This window comes from Heptranchias perlo, chromosome 17 (assembly GCF_035084215.1).
Source record: "Heptranchias perlo isolate sHepPer1 chromosome 17, sHepPer1.hap1, whole genome shotgun sequence".
Taxonomy (NCBI): domain Eukaryota; kingdom Metazoa; phylum Chordata; class Chondrichthyes; order Hexanchiformes; family Hexanchidae; genus Heptranchias; species Heptranchias perlo.
Genome location: NC_090341.1, coordinates 29,744,696 through 29,764,913, shown reverse-complemented (window position 1 = coordinate 29,764,913; position 20,218 = coordinate 29,744,696). Strand labels below are relative to the sequence as shown.

The window sequence follows — 20,218 nt, the reverse complement described above, 5'->3', positions numbered from 1 at the left end:
AATCGTCTACAAACCACTTTCCCGAGTCACTGGGGACAGCAGTGGTCACTGGCAAAAAATCAAATCGACTTTTAAACTGCTGCAGAGGGTTCACTTACATGAATGACTTTAGAACAAAGTTGTTTAGATGTGCCTTCAGTGCTGTGGGAACAGCCTCACAATATAAACAGGTGGCTTCTACAGCACCTGGAGTTGCAACTAATTTATAGAACCCCTTCTTGAAGTAGTTCAGCAATGTAAATTTACCGCAAGGTAGCGCACTGCACAGTAAATCATCAATCCGCAGAAACAGGCAGTAACTGTACTTCTTCAAGAGGAGCTCACTCGCAAACTATAGTTTGTAGTATGTAATGGTTTGGTGATGGTGATTTCCTACCACACTAGCTTCTTTCATGCTTGATTCCATCAATTATAATTAAATATCCCTAGACAGTCACTCGTAGTTCAAATAGCCAGAAAAGCATTTGGCTATTCATGCTAACAAACTTACTTGTCTTTCCAGTGTTTTTCATACGTGTCCTGTTCGAGGACTCAATTTCAAATCCTTCAAGATGGATTTGCTGTAAATCATCGTTCTCACGTGTCTTCTGATCTACAATATCAATTGGGGACTGCTTGATGCCCGAGCAATTGATGTAAGATGTGGCCCAATTTTCTGGTCCGTAGTTTCCTAAAGGGAATACATTATATTTAGTGAAAAATGTCATAAAATTCAGATTTGGTTTCAATCTTTGTGAGCTGAAAGCATTTACTGAGACAAAACTATCAAATTCACAGTTGTAATTTTCATTTTACCCCAATGTTTACAGTTGTTGCAATGCCACATTATTTACAAGTTGGAACTTAGTTAAGTCCACATGTAAAATACATTCGAAACTTGATCCCTTTTCATGGAAAATTTTCAACTTGTTTCTGTAGCATTTGGTATAGAAATAATGAGTCTTCTTATGAAGCTACTTTAAATCAACTATAAAAAGCTACAAACTGTATCAGAGCACATACCAGACAACAAACACTATGAAACAAAGGACTGGGTCAGGCTCACAAACCTAGCTCAGTAAAGAAAAATACAAAAACTGCATGGCATATGCCTATAGAAATCATTCAATCACCAAAATGCATTAGCTGATATGAGTCATTTTAGTTTTTGCAGAAGAAATCAACCTCATATGTTGTTAACAATTATCTCTAAGTGCAACTGAAATACTATCACCAATGATTCTACTTTCTGACCTCGGTTCCACAATCTGTGGCTAAGGGGAATCCAAAGGAAAAGGGTGAAGGTCATTGGTGACAGTATAGAAACCATGCAGAACTGATATTCATCCTTAGAGATAATAAAAGTAAAAGTATCCCACAGATTAAATATTTAGCTTGGATCTATCAAGCAATTAAAAACAAAATAGAATTTTGGACAATTAAAAATAGCATGCAATTTAACATCTAAGGGAGCAAGATTCAAAGCAGGTCAGAAAGTGGTCTCTAGTATTCAAAACCATGGAACCACCCATATCGTCTTGGATGACAACTTCATTTACTTTCAGGTACACACTTCACAAGAGTTACTGCTTTTGACAAGTACCTGATGTTTCCATGGAAACAATAAAAGCATGAAGAGCCAGTTAGAGCTTTCAGATCTGAAACCATACAACTAAGAAATCAAGGTGGAATTTAAATTTCATCTTAATCTGGTATTTAAAATAAATATATACACACAAACAGTTATTATACTTCACTGCTGCTATAATCCATCTCCAAGCAGAGCTGAGCCAATAATAGTACATCCCCGGTTTCTGCATTTTAAAGTAATTTCCACATTTTAACAATTGATTCTGCAGAAGGCAACAAAGGTCTGATGTTGAGTGAAGCTGCTTTCCAACACCATACCCAACTCCCACTCTTATGCTGGCTGCTGTGGACAATGGTTGGAAATAAATACACACACATTGGGAGAACTGCCACACATTCTGATATTCTTAATGGAAAAATCAGTCTTCATTGCAAAAACTTTCAAATAAAAAAGATATTATTTTTAGAATCTCATTTTCAAACCTAAAAGTATTTTTAAGTACCTCTGAAATACAAAGCAAACTCTGGTCAACCACTCTGAAATGGGAAAAGGAGAAAATACAAGAAAGTAAGATATCACTGGCTTTCCTATAAACTAAAGGTCCTGAGGTTTAAGGATGATTCCTAACATGTTTTGCTATCCCTTTTTAAATCTTTAGAATGGGTTTATTAGCTTTTGATCAATAATGAAAGTTAAAAAGAAAGTCAGTGCCATATAAAAAGGAGAACCTGGTTTACACTGGCACTGATTTTTGTTTTCCTGTGCTTGTTAAAGTAAGCAAAACAGGCCTCAAAGTTGTAAATGTGGCAACTTTCAGCAAATGCTGAGATGGGTTGTTTCTACATCGGGTATTTACAATAAACAGGTTGATGGATTTGTTTTGGGCAATTGTAAACAGAGGACAAGTGAACTCACGTTTTACACAATTTATGTTAACTGGTTTTGATACTAAACAGGTCTAATAAACGGATGACAGTTGGAAACAGACAAGGGAGAAAAAAAAATCAAAATAATTCTAGGAAGGAAGCAGAAGTACAATAACAAAGAAAGTAGAATGAAGAACTAAGAATGGTCACAAAATAGGTGAAAATATGTTAATGGATATTTTGATCAACAAATAAGAATTAGGCTAAGTATAAAATGTATGTTCACATGAGAATTCATGTTATTTGCAGCAAGCCAAGAGGTTTGACCTTGGAACATTTAGAATATTATATGGGCTATATTAGGGCATCCTCCAGAATTGGAGAGAATGCTTTTGGCATTTTGTAATTATATAGTAAGTGATCATTGATAATCAGACAATGCTGAAAGTGACTGCATTTAAAATTTGCACTCTCTATGAACTTTGGCGTACAGATATTACTGCACAGGTGGAACATTTTAGGGGCAGAATCCCACTATCCCATCAGGACATTCCTTACGTGCAAAAAAAACCACAACAAAAAGCAAGTGGGAAAACAGTTATTTCCTTCACAATCCCCCTGTAATTAATGTGTCTTAGGTTCTGATTACAGTTAATTAATAAATGTAAAAGTTTATGAGGTCTCACATGCTGTGGGAAGATGTTAGATACATTATACAAATTAGTGTCCAATAAGTTGGTGTAATTCAGATTGCGAAGAAGTACTTGCAACCAAGCATCTGGGGTAAATATACAGCACAAAGCAAACTTTTGTTAACTGATTGGAAGTTCCCTCCCCCATAACATAGTACACTGAGAATTACGGATCTGAACAGGCATTAGCCTCAAATTAATCCAGTCAGCTTTTTTTTGTTAAGTCTTAGCACTTCTCATCTCAAGTTGTTTCAAAGCCTATGGGTTTCCTGATCCCAAGAGCATTTCATTTTTCATGAAATACTTAGAAAGTCCACCTGGAGAGGACAACATTTCTGCTCCTGATCCTTCATTAAGCTTGACAGTGGAAAGTGGCAGGAATTTCATACTGTGAAAATGCAATCATGAACAACGCCCAGTGGGATTCATCTAACTACTATTCACTATCAGCAAATTTAATGCACCAAGCCGACACTTCCCTTTTCACATTCATTTTGGTGCAATTTTGATTGAAACTGATCTTCCACTGCAGATTTAAAATTAATTTGTCTCCTGAACCATCTGATGATTCAGGTAACTTGGTGATGCAAAACCTTTCATAATTAATAATAAGAAATGGAACACTTCCCTCCACATTGGAATGCTGGTTGCAAAGCATGAAACTATAGACTACAGAGTATAAACATTTACAGATTTTAAAATAATGTGCATTACATTATCAATAAGTTGAAACTTGTATACACCAGAAGCATACCCTCCAGATTCTAATGCCATAGAAAATTATTTTGGAATCAACAACTGAGTCACATGGACGTTTGTCCACCTCCCACAAGGTATTAACTATGTTCCAGCACTTGAGTCTCCACAGCTTCTTGTTTACCACACCATCGGAGGAGAAAAGCCAAATCTAGATTCAAGGAACAGTATCGTGGCTTCATTCCTTTTAAAACAGATGCATAATTAAAAGCCAGTAGGAAGCTGATTACATACATAAATTTATTCTTTAAGTACTGTAACACTCAATTAAACACTCATAATTTATGACTGAAGAATGATTGGGCAGATATAAATAAGGCAAAGCAGAAATATGACAAGGTGATAATGAAATGAGACAGCATGATGGTGAGTTATGAATGAAGTAAAGTTCAGTGTGAATTCAAAGCAGCCAAGTGATTATGTTTTCATTTAAAATTTTACAAATAATACTCTTCAAGCTGGGGGTCAGAATTTGTGATCTGTAGGGGTGAAATTGGTCTTTGCCAATAGCGCAAAACAGGCGATAGCAAATTGGCAGCCTGTTTTACGCTCTGCCTGATTTTCTTTTCCATTGAAATCATTGGGAAAGGAAATCAGATGCGGCGTGAAACAGGTTGCCGATTCGCTATTGCCTGTTTTGTGCTATTGTCGAAGACCAATTTCACCCCCACAAAGTTTAAAATAGCTCCTAATTTCTTTTACCAGATACCACAAGTTGTGTGCAACGGAGATACTACTGCAGGGAGAGCAGTGGTCAATATTCAGAGTGTTGTGCAGTATTGTAGTAACCCACCTGCAAAGCAGAATCATCGAATAGAATATGTTGTCAAAGTAATGCTTTGAGAGTTCTGTTTTGTACAATTGTTGACCTATTTTATCACTTAACAGGCTAAACACATGATGAGGCTCAAAGCTTCAATCCCATCCTCAATAGCTATCCAAGTATGTCAAACAGAGGTAAATGTTACCAGTTTGTGGCTAAAGCGTTATCCAAAGATGCTCTGATGTCTTGTCCTTCTTCAGTTCAGGATGCAGGATACCAACGTCCATGCAGCATCTCCCCACACTATATTGCTACGACCAGACTCTCCTGCTTTTCTGGCCAGAAGGGGACAGGAATGTCAGGGGAAAATAGTATAATAAGTTTACAATGCATAATCTGGGTCAATTGTGAAAAAAAAAAATAAAAAGGAATATTTATGGATAAGCACACAGTTTACTTCTTGGTCTTAAGTTTGAATTGGGTTGACTTTAAAATCATTTGTGAAATAAATTTGCACCGCTTCAACCCAATTGGAAATAGGCATGAGCCCACATCACACAACTACCCTAATGCTACATTGGTACATTTAAGGGTGCTTTTCTGAGATTGGTGTTAATGTACACTATTGAGGCAGAATAATGGCTGCAAATAGTTACATGTTGGTAAATAGGGAGGGATACCAACATAAAAATGGAGGAGGGGAAAAAGGATAGATTCATTTAGTATTAGGAGGCCACAATTTTTATTTTAACTGAATGTTCTGTCTTCCTCTCCCCTGCCTAAAGTTTTTAGGGTGCAAGTTAAAATAGTGGCAGGTTGTACCATTGTTTTTCACAACAAGTAAAACAGCTCTATAAGCCTTATGCAGCACCAAAGAGCACTGCATCCATTGTACTGAAGTTTCACCTAAACAAAACAGCATTGTGTAAGGAGAATGGCCTAAGAATTGCCTTAAATTGTCTTAATTGTCCTCAAGATGAAGTTTCATCTTAAATGTGTCCTCCAAAGAAGTCAGTAGTCAGACCGAATGCTGGAGCAAATTAAAACCATAAAGGATTATGTAAACAAAACAATCCTTACCAATACTGTACTGGGAAGTACAAACCATCAAGGCCACAGATCAGAAATAGCTCATTAAGGGGATAGAAATATTTCACTCCTTGGCTGAAAGTGTGCAAGACTCTTTGCTAAAGAGAATCTGAGAAGTTTGGGGAGTGAAGGAGATGACTGACTTCAAAAGAAGTGAGCTCTTTTGAGAGTGTTTAAGAGAGTAAGAGAAAGTGATATGACAGAAATTAAAGTTGTATGGTGTACCAGCCAGGTATAGGCAGATGTAAGTGTGTTATTTGGATGTACAATTCTCCTTAAGATCAAGGGAAGTGAGGTTTCAGCCACTGGTCCAGATGCAGCTACTGGCATGGAAGATGAATCTACCCAGGAGTAGAGGATTCAAGAGGAATGGATAGCACCATCAGAGACAGAGGTTCATCACTCTGATGTCTCAGGAGGCTAGCACCATCATCCCAGGGGAAGATGAAGTAACCAACTCAACTGTGTCAGCTCATAAGGACGAGGTCATAAAAGTTCTGGAAACATAGCTAACCATAAGCATATCCAATAGATTGGCTATCTGAGGCTGTTAACTTGTCAGCTATCTAAGCAGTCTAAACATAAACTAATCCCAGACACTGATCTCAACTGTAAATTTATAACCCTCAAGCCAGTTAATGCTGAACTATCATAACACAGTTGAACTGTCTTTGTAATCTCCATTTATCATTCCGCTGTTTACCCATGTCGACTAAACAGTTGCATACTCAATGTCCAAGTTAAATAGATAATTGTAAGTTCATGAATTTGACGTCTGGCTTCTTCTTTAATGATTTTGCAAGAAAGGGTTAATTCATTCACTCAGTAGCTAACACACCATGTCGGGAGATTGGTAGTGTAAATGCTAATATAATCCAAGCTGGCTGATGTAAGTCAGTTCGGAAAGCCATCATTCTCTCCTAGGCATAGACTGGGCAGTAAACCCCAAACAGTTCCTTAATGAGGAGTTACAGTGAAGGGGTTTAGGTGCCCTCGACAAATATTCGTGTCAGTACCAACCTCAGTGATCTTACAATGGGTAAGAGCTACTGCTATTATGGGGAGAAAGAAACAACAGAACAGTTGTTATGGAGCATTTTACAAGGCTGCAAAACAGTTTGTGAATTTTATGTGAACCCAACCCAGTAATCACTCCAAACTGAATGTCACCACTGTTGTCAAGCATACAGAAGATTTTGTGATTAGCAATTACCTTTTACATACATTAAAAATGCAGAACGGGCCATTTTTTCCTATTTGGAAGCAGGTTCTTTTTGGGGGGAGAAAAAAGGGGAAAAAAAGCAGAAGAAATTATACGAACGATCATCTTCCTTTTATGAGCCACGATTTAATTGAATGGCGAAACAGGCTCGAAGGGCTGAATGACCTACTCCTGCTCCTATGAATCTACTGTACTTTCCATTCAAAGTACTCTATCAACTGTGCAGTCTAATCTCAAATATATTTTACTTTTTGTAGTTTGTTAAAGTAAATTTCCATTTACGGAAGTGAGTTGGACCTAGGCACAAGAGGAATTATATTGCAGTTTGCTTATGATACTAAACTAGGGGCTAAACTAAGGGAGAACAGAGGAGATTGCAGGATGTCAGACAGAAGAGTGGAGTCGGCAGATAACTGGCAGCTGCAGTTCGAAGCAGAGAAATGTTAAGTGCTCCTTTTTGGGAAAAAGAAAAGTGAATGGAAGTATACCCTAAATGATAGGACATTAAACAGATTAAAGGAACAGAGCGATCTAGGGGTGCAGATAGTTCAAATAGCTTCTGGACTTATACATAGAGGCAGTGAATATAAAAGCAAGAAAGTGATGATGAACTAGGCTACAATTGAAATATTGCATGCAAGTTTGGGTGCTCCATTGTAGGAAGGATATTAGAGCCATGGAAAGGGTACAATTAAGATTCCAGGAATGAGAAGTTGTAGTTATGAAGAAACCTATAAATATTGGAGCTTTATTCACTGAAATATGAAAAAGTGGAAGGGGTAATCTAATTGAGGTTTTCACAGTTTTGATAGAATTATTAGAGAATGAATGTTTGAATGGATAACACGGGACCCTAGACTTAGGATTATCATTAGAAAAATGAAAATGGAAGCTAGCAGAGGGATATTGGAACACAGAATTCTTTACTGCAAGTGGCTATTGAGGCACAGACAATATCATTTAACAGGAATATGAGTAAGTCTTTGAAAAGGAAATATATGAAAGGAGACAGAGAAATGACAGGGAAATAGGATTAGCAGAGATAGGTCCCTGAAGAGGCAGTAGTGGGACAGATGTGTTGAACAGAATGACCTCTTCCCGTGTTGTAATGTAAGTGATAAATAAATTACTAAAGGAGTTTCTAGTTTCATAAAAATAAATTAATATTTTTTTCCAATTATGTAGTTGGTGTATTTTAATTACACTCCACTATAGCTTAAAGCACTAGTTTGAAAAAAAATCTAGTGAGTTGCAACAAAATGCAACTAACGGAAGTGTAGTCCAGCCTCTTAACTACAGAGCACCCTGCCATTCTTATATATACTCATTGATCAATGTCAACCTTACAAAGAATGAACATCAACTAAATGGCCTCGGTGTTTTGTCAGAACTGAGCCAGTTTTCCCTTGGGTGCAAGTCATTTTTGCCCCATGACGGTCACTAACTGATGATTTGCGTTTTCAATAGTGCCCATGCAAGCTTTGTTCCCTGATTGGTGGTGTTGCTAGGAAGCTAGCATAGAGGAATAAGGAAAGGGGGGGAAAAGAAAAGCCAGGATGGATGTATTCATGACAGAAAAAGAATCCAAGAATACAAATAGTGTCGTGTGCATAGAAATAATTAAAATTGGTTTTGCCACATTTCCACCATAAATTAGTCAGGTTTTTGTTGAACGGTGGATTGGGAATAAACAACTTTTATCTTAAAAACCCAGAATCCTTCTTGGATTTCACTCTGAAAATTGGGTCCCAAGATGTGTGCGCATCACATTAGTGATATCACACACACACAGTGAATGATAAAACCACAAACGTGATGTGCATACATCTTGGGACCTGATTTTTAATGCTAAATTCTTTCAAGGGAGTCAGGAGGTTGAAGACTGAGGTGAGTTCAGCAGTGAGAATAGCCAATGTGGTCATCAATAAGTTAAAGTGGTCAATAATTAGAGTTCAGTACAATGGAAGCTTGAATAGAGTACTATAATGGGACCAGGAGTAACTCAAGTGTCAACAGCGTCTAACCAGTGCTTGAGAAATATTTCCAAATTACTTTATTGCATAGAAAGTACGACATTTTTGAAAAAAAAAGTACAAAAATTTCCTTAAATGTTAACAAGGAGAAATCAATCCCATACTTATGCAATTTTCTTTCTGCCTGCAATTTGCTATGTACATTTTGAAAGATGGGAAAAAGCATGCATTGTGTCTGAAAGTGAATAAAAAAATTTAAAATATAAAAATATTTTAAAAACCGTCCTGTAAAGACCTTCTGTTCAACGTTGTCTCCTTTGAAGGTTTAAAAAAAATAGAATTGAAAAGTTGAAAATCTCTACCTTTCATTGCCCTGAAATTACTGCATGACCTTGTCCTAAATCCTCTTAACCTTAAACTTGGTGCTTGTGCCAGTGTTGAGCAATATCTGTGACGAAACAGCTTTGGACAACATGGAGGGAATTTTAACCCCCAAGAACAGGTGGGTTGGAGTCGGGTGGGAGGTGAAAATAGTCGTTTTTTGGGTAGCGAACGCAACCCGACTCCAATACACCCACTTCTGGGTTGAACGTGGGTGCGTTGAGCCGAATCGCTGAGGTCACGTCCGTAATTAGTGCCGGCAGGTGGGTCATTGGGGGGAAATTAAGGTAGTTAAGATACATTAAGTAGCGTTTTTTGAAAAATTGATTTTAACTGAGCTTTAAATTTAAAGTCTTCAGGGCAGCTTTTCCAGGCTTCGTGAATCTCGCCAGGTAAAAGGAAGTGAGAAAGGCCGGTTCATCAGGTAAGTGCCTTTGTTGCACTGTTTATGAGCCTGGAGGAGCAGGAGTGTTTCCTCCAGGCCCAACAAGCTTACCTGCCACAATCGGACCCCCACGATCAGCCGACCCCCCCCCGATGTCTGAGCCTGCCCCACGATTGCCGACTTCTCACCTCCCCCCTCCCGCCCCTCCCCCCCCAATCCAACCGCCAATGACACTGATTTCTCCCCAACCTTGCCATCCAACCCCCGAGGACACTGATCTCTTCCCGGCTGCTGTCCCACCTGACAGGCAGCCAGCCAGTCAATCAGGCTGGCTGCCGGGCGCGAAACCCAGAAGTAAAATTTTTATCATTCAATTAGGTCGCGATTGCAGATTCCGACCTGCCAACTTCCGCATTTCCCGTGTGAAAATCTCCCCCCTACCCCCCACCCCGGCTCCAGGTAAAAACCACTCCCCATGCCTCTTAGCTGTTCTATACCTGTATTTCTAAGTGCCAGGGAACATGAATTCCCCGGTACTTCTTCCACCTATTGGGGCCTCACACTTTGTGACCAAGCAACTTGTCCATGCCTCTACCGAATCAACAGGTCAATTTGCAGCTAAGAAAAGTATACATAAAACTAACAGCAGTTTTTTCCCCCTCCTTAGGTGGCCACTTGATTTGCCCTAATTTGTCCTCCACAGCAGGGAAGATGAAATTGTGAACCTGCATCCTCCACCAACATGTGACCTCAGTACTTGGTGTTAAATTAGGGTCAAAATTGAAACTAATACACATTCTCGTCTTCATTTAGGCAAAAATAAATAGATCATTGCACCAAACTATACATCTCTGACGATCATTTTATCCTTTGGATGTGAATTTTAAAACTGTAATACGATTTTCTACAAGAATAGTAGGCCAATTTTCTCTCCTCTGCTTCTAAAGTCGCTGATTCCTTGCTGGAGCTAATCACCCTCAAGTACTTAGTCCAAGTGGTGGTTTAACAAGTGCATGCCATCACAGTGAATAGTGGCAGGCTATCTGACTGCAGGAGGCATCACAGTTATGTTTAATCCTGTCCTTATTCTATATCTATGCAGACGCACTTCTTGATGCACTGCAATTAGATCCAGGAACCACTCCATTTTATCCCTCTCAACCCAGTGGTGACAAGGCCAATTGTAGCGGTCCTATGATCTCTTGAGCTGAGTTTTCTGCTACGCGGCGTCACAAAAGTGAAGGAGGGCAGCAGTGTGAAACCCTTGGAATAGGCAGCCTCACACCACTTAGGTTTGAAACAAGGTGGAGTAGAACTGCAGTGCAGCATTAAACCTGGTTTTATGAAGTGTTCCAGGGTTTTAGACACAGGATTTTCTCCCTTACGTGAAAAGTCGATTTGGAATCAAACAAGGTACTGCCTAACTGGAAGTGAGTCTTCAGCTACCCTTAATATATATTTTCCAAATATAAAAGAATGTGAATAGTGCACACTGGTGCTAAAACCTTCCAACTTCCTTTCTGTGGACTTGGTCTCAAATCCCACCCTGGACACTCACTGCCATAGACCCTTACATTCCTCAACAGGTAACTAAGAACATACGAACATGGAAAAGACTAGCTGGTCCATCCAGCCTGTCTCCAGAGTCATGATGCCTGATGCATCACAATACAGAGACTCCCTACCCCTCTACAGCCATGTAATGAAATGTCCTGGGAGAGGAGAAAACACACGTAAAAAGCCCAAGCCAATTAGGGAGAAAAAAAGTCTGTAAAATTCCTTTCCGACCCCTTTAGGTGATCAAAAGTAGTCCATGAGAGCACAAGTTTTGGCTTCATAGAATGCCTTATGGAACATTCAATTAAATCTGAGTGGCGTGCAGGGTTTATACTAGCAGAGACTGAATCAATCACCTGCAGAGCAAGTACAAATCTGGACTGAAGTACAAGAGGGATTTTCACTTTGTGTCAACTGGAGATGGTTTTCTTTCCAACATTTACACCAGGGACTTTTATACGCATCAGTAGCAGATTTAAATGTGTAGCTCAGTATAACTGGGGTATTAGAATTATATTGCTGATCTCAATTAAAAGACCATATTACAATATCCTAATTTTTAAAATCAGGCTTGGTTCAATGATAAATTTTGTGGCAGTGCCATTATTTATTTTGCGAAAGAAAAGGAGGTTATAAAACTGCAAGTACAGACACATCCAGTCAATTGACTGATAACCAAATCAATAGACAAAAATCAATAACCTACTGAAACCATGCCAGATTATTGATTTGTGAGTCCATGTCACACTGTAATCTGCTCATCTATTCCTGGTTACAACATGTTCACTGACTACAGTTTAAAAGAACAAAAGTGCATAAACCTCAACTGAAACACAAAATACGACTGAAGAGAAACCAAGTACTTCAAAAATGCTTGTCCCAACAGTAGGAATTCTCCCAAAAGATAACCACAAATAAAATGCATTGACTGACATTAGCTTCACTGCACTCCACTATTTAAGTCCAGTTCATTCTCTCCGCCGCCCCCCACCCCCACCAATCCCCTAAAAAATAACAAAAATGGCAGGAAGTGTCTTAAGTATTGACAAAGCAAGTCCTGACAAGCTGATATAACTAATATCTCTCAATTTTCAGCTGCAGAAATTACCGTGGCTGATCTTGATACTGGCCATCTGCTCTGGACACTTAACCACTCCATTTTTGAAATTAACTCTCTGGGAAAATAGCACTTCCAGTTACATTATAGATAGTGACTTTCAGATGGTTAAATAGGGGATGGAAAAGAAGATTTTAATGGCAGTAAATGGATTGTTGCTATTGATTTTCGAAGGTACATACAACACAACAAGCTTTAATGCAGCTCTCAGCACTCGGAGCTTCAAGTGTAGCACTAAGATGTATTAACCTACTTTCCCTTCTGTACCAGTTCTTGCCCTTACTGTGACCTTTTGTGCTGAATACAAAATGTCAAGGAGTGCCATGTTAGGAATTAAACAAAGTAGATTTGAAAGAAGTTGGTTTGAAACATAAAACAACATATGCCCTACATTTTCTTTATTAACCCCTTAGTCCATTAATCTTCATCTGAACCCAGAGGCACTGAATGTTTTCTACAGATAGAAACATGTCAAAAAAATACTATGGGCCCCGATATTAGGAGGGAGGCGAGTTGGCAGCAGGGGGGGGTCGACTGGGCGCGTGGGTAACGCGCCCAGTGAATTTGGGGTGCACGCGATTGCAGCCTAATGGCTTCTGGGTTTCCCGTTCCAGACCTGCGCAGCGGGCGCACTGCGCACCCGCATCACAGGCTGTCAGCAGGAGGAGCCCTATTTAAAGGGGCAGTCCTCCAATGCTCCTCCTGCAGCAAGAACCAATTTAGGATCATGGAGCAGGCCAGAGGCAAGGCTGCTCCAAGGTTCTCTGACTCCTCACTCCAGGTGCTGCTCGATGGGGTGAGGAGGAGGAGGGAATTTTTTTTGCCATCGGATGGGAGCAAGTGTCCTCCCTTCACCACCAAGAAGGCCTGGCTGGAGGTGGCCGAGGAGGTCACCAGCAGCGGCAATGTGTCCAGAACCTGGGTCCAGTGCAGGAAGTGATTTAATGACCTAACCTGGTCAGCCAAAGTGAGTATACTTACGCATTCTCCCACACTCAGTCTTCCACATCACCTCCACCACCACACAACTCCTTCTGCACTGCCACCACAATGCTCCCGCATCACTCCTCACATCCACTCAACCATCATCCTCACCTTGCCTGCACTTACTCACCGCCCCAGTTCCCATTCGAACACTACCACGCAACCCAATCCTCATACAATCTCATGGCTCTGTCTCACATGCACCCTCCCATGCATCTCCCTCACGCTCAACCCCACCCACACCAATGCATGCAGCGGGTCACCATGCAACCATCACTCAATCACACCTCTGTGTTTTGCCTTGATTGGGGAAGAGATGCCAGAATGCCCGGGAGAGGGCAAGGAGCGGAGGGGGCCCGCAACACCAGGTGGTCTTAACAGATGCGGAGCAGCAGGCACTCGAAATAAGCCGGACGCTGGAGTGCCTGTCCGTGGCTGGGATTGCACAAGCGGCTGGTAACACTCAGCACTCATGATAGCGAATGATCTCAGCATCACTTGGCATCTGCAGCACCTCAACATCTGTCCACATGCTTAATATTGCTTTCTGTTCTCTTGCAGGGCCATCTGCGAGCGCTGTGATGGCGGAGGGCGATTCCTCAGAGGACCTGCCGGCCTCTGAGGGTGCAGCGTCACATCTGAGTCAGCCATCCACCAGCGCAGATATGCACACCTCGGTGGGTCCCCGTCCTCACTTAGTTGGGCTTGCACATGGTGAGTCACCATGCACATGTGAGCACGAGCAAACCCTGGTGGCAGGGGCAGCCACGTCGGTGGGAGCACTCTTCTCCAGGCTGTGTTCAGTTGGACCCAGATGCTGAACCCTGGGGGCCAGCCATGAAAAGGAGGGTCATCGAGGGCCAGCAGCACATTGCCGAGGTACTGGAACAGTTGCCACGCCCACTCTCCACAATCGCGCAGAGGGTGGAGGAGTCCAACTCCTGCATGAGTGGAATGGTGGAACAGGTACAGGAGGGTATCTCCGAGATAGTGTCACAGGGACGTGAAGGCATCTCTGAGATAGTGTCGCGGGAATGTCTGCGATGGAGGAAAGGCTAGCCTCCATCGAGCTTCAAGCACGGCTCAACAATGAGTCCATTCAGGCCCTGACAACGGCTGTTAGGATTCAGGGTGAGCAACATTCTGCCGCCTTAAATAGGCTGACAGATACATAACAACTGGCCTTCCAAGGCTTCATACAAGTACTCCAAACTGTCATCCAGCAGGGTGGAAGGAGTGATGTGGGCCTGGGCCAGGAGAGGAATGATGGTGAAAGGGGACATGGAAGTGGGGACGCCACTCAAAGCGCTCCCACGTCTCACCCGTTGCCCCCCTCTCAACCAGTACCCGCAATGCTGCCGCCTCTCCAGGTGGCCGTCTCTGCCCCTGCACAGGTGCAGGTGGAGCAGTCTTTAGAGGGGCCCTCATGGGCACCGAAACCCAGAGGGCGTCTGCGCAAAGCATCTCATCGGTCAGGGCATGGGCAAGAGCAAGCTGCCGCTACCTCTGCTGAAGCCACAGGGGTAGTACCACGTAGGGGCTCCCGTAAACGTAAGGCGAAGGTTTTGTGAGCACAAAGGGGATGCACAAGGGTGTAAGACAAAATGTCATGTTTTTGATTTACTTTTGTTTGTTTTGCAAAAAAACAAAAAATTGTTATCAATTCCTGCCAGGTCTTTGCAAATCTTTTCTGGTTTGTGCAATAATGCCCTTTCCTGAAGCATCCAATTAATTGATTTAAGTGGGATCCCGCCGGCGGGAGTCCTGCATGCGGGGGCTGCACACGCGTCTAAGCGCGTCATTGGGGAACCCGGAAGTGGGCGGGTTGGAGCCGGGCTCCGCACCCGCCCCGGAAATTCCCAATTTTCGGAGCCCCCCCACCACAAACGCACCCGCTGGGACATCGGAAAATCGAGCCCTATATCTCTGAAGAAAAACAAGGTTATCTATGAATAAAGAACTGTTGCAGTTTTCAGAATTTTTCGTTTAGAACAGCAAGCTGAGTCATAGAATGTTTATCGGTGCAAATTTTAGACTGCAGCTCCGACAGAAGGAAATAGTTCTTGTTTTTTTCTCCATTTAGAATAAGAAAGTAATAAAAAAGTACAAAAATTCATATTATTTCTTTATTTACTGTTAGAATTCCCCTTAAACTTACTTCAGCTAGAAATATATATAGTTTCCTGTCTTCATTATAAAAATTATTTACCTCTTCTTCTTGCTTCTTCTCTCCATGCTGTCTGCAATTCCCCAACTGAAACACCAGGACCCCGATTTTCAAAGGAAATTGCAAGTGCGTTGGGGGCTGTGAAAATCATGGAAATCCCGAGTGAGTGAGGAAGCCGGCCCCAACCCGCCGACTTCCGGGTTTCCCGCAGATGCGCCTGTGTGCGTGCACTTCCCGAATGTGTAAATCCCGCCGGCAATTAAAGCTGGTGGGATGATTGTTAAAGAACCAAATATACCTCATTGAGGTACTTAAGGTTCTTTATTTCTGACATAGCAGATAGCTAAAACGATTTTAAACTTACCTGGGCGGCTTTCCCATGGCTTCCGATTCACATCTGGTGAAGCCAGACATGAAGGGCCAGATCAGGCAAAAATAAACTAAATAAAAAACTATTGCACAAAGTTAATAAACAAAATAAACCTACTTTTCCACCCTGCTCTGATGTCCAATGTCCCCCTCGCCAACGTCCCTCTCAGCCCCCGATGTCTCCCTCTCCGATGTACCTCTCAGCCCCTGAGGTCTCCCTCCACGATGTCCCTCTCAGCCCCTGGTCTTTCTCTCTCCCCACCCGATCTCCCCTCCGATCTCCCCCTCTCCACACCCCCGATCTTCAGCATCCTCCACTCTCTGTTCCAGTGCCGGATGATATCTCTCTCTCTTTCTCTCCCCCCACCCCTCCCCACCTCCCCCCCTCTTGGCGTTGCAGTTCCTGTCAGCAGCCAGCCTGTCAATCAGGCTGGCTGCCGGGCGCGAAATCCGGAAACAACTTTAATCACCATCAACTACATTGCAATCGTGTCGGAAAAGGTACGTTTTCACCCCCCCCCCCCCCCCCCGCCACTGGTGCCAACCCGCCACCGTTTTAAAATTGAGCCTCAGGTAACTGAACTGCTTCACATCTCCACCATAGGAATACAGGAACAGGAGTAGGCCATTCAGCCCCTCAAACCTGCTTAGCCATTCAATTCGATCCATTTGTCCACCTTTTCTCCATATCCCTTGCTACCCTTACCTAACAAAAAACAATTGATTTCAATCTTGAACATTTAAATTGATTCAGCATCCACAGTCTTTTGGGGAGACAGTTCCAGATTTCAACTACCCTTTGTGTGAATGAATGCTTCTTGATTTCACTCCTAATTGGCCTAGCTCTAATTTTAAGATTATGCTCCCTTGTTCTGGATTCTCTCACCAGAGGAAATTGTTTCTCTGTACCTACACTATTGAATCCCTTTATCATTTTAAACACTTCAATTAGATCATCCCTCAACCGTCTAAACTCAAGGCAACACAAACCAATTAAGCAACATGTTTGCATAATTTAACTCTTTATGCGTGGTATCATTCTAGTGATCCACGCTGCACCACCTTCAAGGCCAATATATCTTTCCTGAGGTGTGCTGCCCAAAACTGAATGCAGTACTCCAGATGGGGTCTGATCAAGGCTCTGTATAACTGAAGCATCACTTCTTCACTTTTGTATTCCAACCCCTTTGAGGTAAAGGCCAATATTCCATTCGCCTTTTTGATTGTTTTTTGTACCTGTACACTAACTTTTAGTGATTTGTGTAAATGTACACCTAAATCCCTTTGCTCCATCACAGTTCTTGGTCCCTCCCCATTTAGAAAATAGTCCCATTTGTCTTGGATCTAAATGAATGACCTCACACTTCCCTACATTGAACTCCATCCGCCGTAGTTTTCCCATTCACTTAGTCTGTTTATGTCCCTTTGTAACTTTCTACTCCCATCTACACAACGTACTCCTAACTTGGTGTCATCTGCAAACTTGGATATACAACTCTCTATTACTTCATTAAAGTCTTTAATATATATAGTGAAAAACTGAGGCCCTGGTACAGATCCCTGGGGAGCACCACTTGTCATATACCATCAAACAGAGAATGTTCCCTTTATCCCTACTCTCTGTCTCCTACCTCCCAACCAATTACTGACCCATGTCACAGTTACCTCCAATTCCATGCACTTTCATTTTGAATATAGTAATCTACTAACGATATTCTTGAACACAGTATATGAATACAGCAGGGAGTGACTCACCTTTATTTCCCCGTAATTCCCTTGACAGCAGTGCCTTCCGTACAATTTGCATTTCCCTTAGAGGAACCAGAGAGATCAGTATCTCACTACGTAAAGAGTTAAATATAAATCTGTGCCCTGTCGTACTGTAATATGCCACATTAGTACGACATCATCCTGAACTAAGTTGTCCATGAACTCATATGTTTTAACAGCAAATATGGTTAGGTTGGTGACAGTTTCTAGCTTTTAGCTGCAAAAGGGAAAGTGACAATAAATCCATTTGCTTTAGAATGTCCTCTGTACTGCATTTCCTGTAACATCGATCATCAGCTTTTTATTTTTTTTTCCCCCCCGAGTGGAGACTTCCTATTTACTTGGCTTTCTTTAAAACAAAATCCATTGGAGGAGCAGGGGGGAAAATCATATCACAATGTGGGTTGGGCCTTTCACCTCAGGAACCTCTGATCAAATACACCTCAGACTAATGGAATGAAGATCTTCTCTTGCTGCTGGTAGTGAGTGCTCATGCAAATGGGGGCATTCTCCATGCAATTCCCAGTGAGTATGAGTGCACAGCGCCAAATTGCTCCTCATTTAAAAATAGATTGGCAATCTCATACACAGGTGATAAGAATGGGCAGTTGTGAGAAATTAAAAATCACATTGGTGCAGTAGAGGGTGAGGATCCTGTGTTAATGTTGAGCTTTAAGCACATTGTTCGGACAAAGCATAGTGAGCTTTATTCAGCAGCTGACTAACCTATACCTGAAATGGGAGGGCTTGGTGTCAACACTGGCTTCCTGAAATAGGAAAGTGTTGCATACCCTAGTGCTTACCTTTAAATTTGAGCACAAAAATGAACCAAAATGCTTTTTTTAAAAATTAAGAATGAAGAAGAAAACATTTTCAGCTCCAGCCAAGACAGTAAGTTTATTCACAAGGCTCTGCTGATGTTGCTGTAAGATCAGCTGCTGGGACCTGCAAAAGAGCAGGTTGGGTTAACTCCCTCTGATCTTTCCCTTCCCGAGATTGATGGGAAAGGTAGTACACATCCTTCAATCGGCAGCTCCCCACATGGAACAGCTGAAATCAGCAGTTCACTGTGTGAAAGATTATAGATGCAAATCTGCATGTAGCTTCTCCATTCGAGGGGGTACTCGAGCTCTGATATGCTGCATCACCACACTTCCCCATCAATGTGTGGATCATGTGTAAGTTTATCTTCACTTCTCCTAGGGTCAAACTTTCAAAGAACACAGCTGCATATCATTGCAATGTAAATTTTAATGGACTAGTTGGGAAGCAGAGGAATTGATTTGCCAGTACATTCATTAAAAGCTACGGTATATTTGGTTAAAGGAGACTTTTCTATAATAAAGATTAATGAACTAAGAGCCACAGTTCGCTAATATTTAAAATTTTGCCAAGCAGAACTCAGTCATAATTACACAGAACATGTGACCAGGAATTACACTGTACAAGGGCTGAATAACAAACGATTGAAGTCAATTATTTGGCCCTTGGTCAAAAAATGTGCATGATTTTAAAATGTTCAAAGTTCAAGGAATTCTACTTGTGCTTCTCACAGTGGATGAATCAGTGAAGTGCTGTCCTTCACTGCTGATGTGCAATTGTTCCAGTGACTGAACACACATGCTCAGGTACATCTAAATGGATACAGCAGGACTCAGCTTTGGACATTAAATGCAAAATTTAGACTGTTGTCAACAATTCAAACTTGTGAATCAAGGATGGTATATAAACCCTGTATAGTTACACACAATTAATCAAGATTTATTTATTTCAGTAAAAGAAGAAATCAAATTTTCGTTCAACCTTTGCACCTTGATTTGAAGCTTGAAACCTACAGCCAAGCTGACTTCTGCAGTAGGGCTGCTTGAAGTAAAATGAGCAGTTGGGAACAGGAGTACAGAAAGTAACCTAAACTACATTTAGAAGGTGCAAATTATGGATTTGAATTTATAGGTTACTTCTATTAAAAGTTTATAAGCATGTACAAACAAAAAAGTTATTTCTGTAAATAAGAAATTAGAACATAAATAAGCAAGCTAAATCTGGAGCGTCTATTCAAGAAGTTTTTTTTGAAAGACTGGGCAAGAGGCAGAATTTTGCTTATTTACGGAGTGTGAAACTCACCAGTGTCTTGTTACTTTGTTTGTTTCTTCCTCCCTTTTTGAATAATGGAGTAATGTTGCTTGCTTTCAATCTTCTGCTGCTATCCCAAATCTAGTGAGCTTTGGAAGATTATAACTAGTGCTTCTCAATATCCTCATCTGATTTGTTTTATTCCCTCGGGTGGAGACTGTTTAGGCTTGAAGATTCATCTGGTTACAAGCCTATTACTTTATTCAATTACAGTTATCCTCTATGCCTGTAAGATCCCCCCTTTCACTAATCTGTAGTCTTCCTTGTGCCTTTCGTGTCATTTTCCTCTCTGAAAACTGAAGCAAAATGTTCAGTTCTGCCGTGTCCTTATCTTCTCCTACCCACACTTCAATCTGTTTTAAGGCTCAATTCCTCCATTAGCACTCTATTTTTCTTGTTTTATTCATAAAAAACCCTTGGGATT

General features: G+C 41.4%; 1 protein-coding gene across 2 annotated transcripts in view; it reads right to left on the bottom strand.

Annotated features, from left to right (window-relative positions):
* Positions 1-20,218, bottom strand: part of LOC137334222 (receptor-type tyrosine-protein phosphatase gamma-like) — a 549,824-nt gene that overhangs the window by 316,328 nt on the left and 213,278 nt on the right. For both annotated transcript variants that reach the window (XM_067998832.1, XM_067998831.1), the window contains exon 3: positions 491-670. In XM_067998832.1, coding sequence (XP_067854933.1) covers positions 491-670 — 180 coding nt within the window. The remainder of the gene's footprint in view (positions 1-490; positions 671-20,218) is intronic.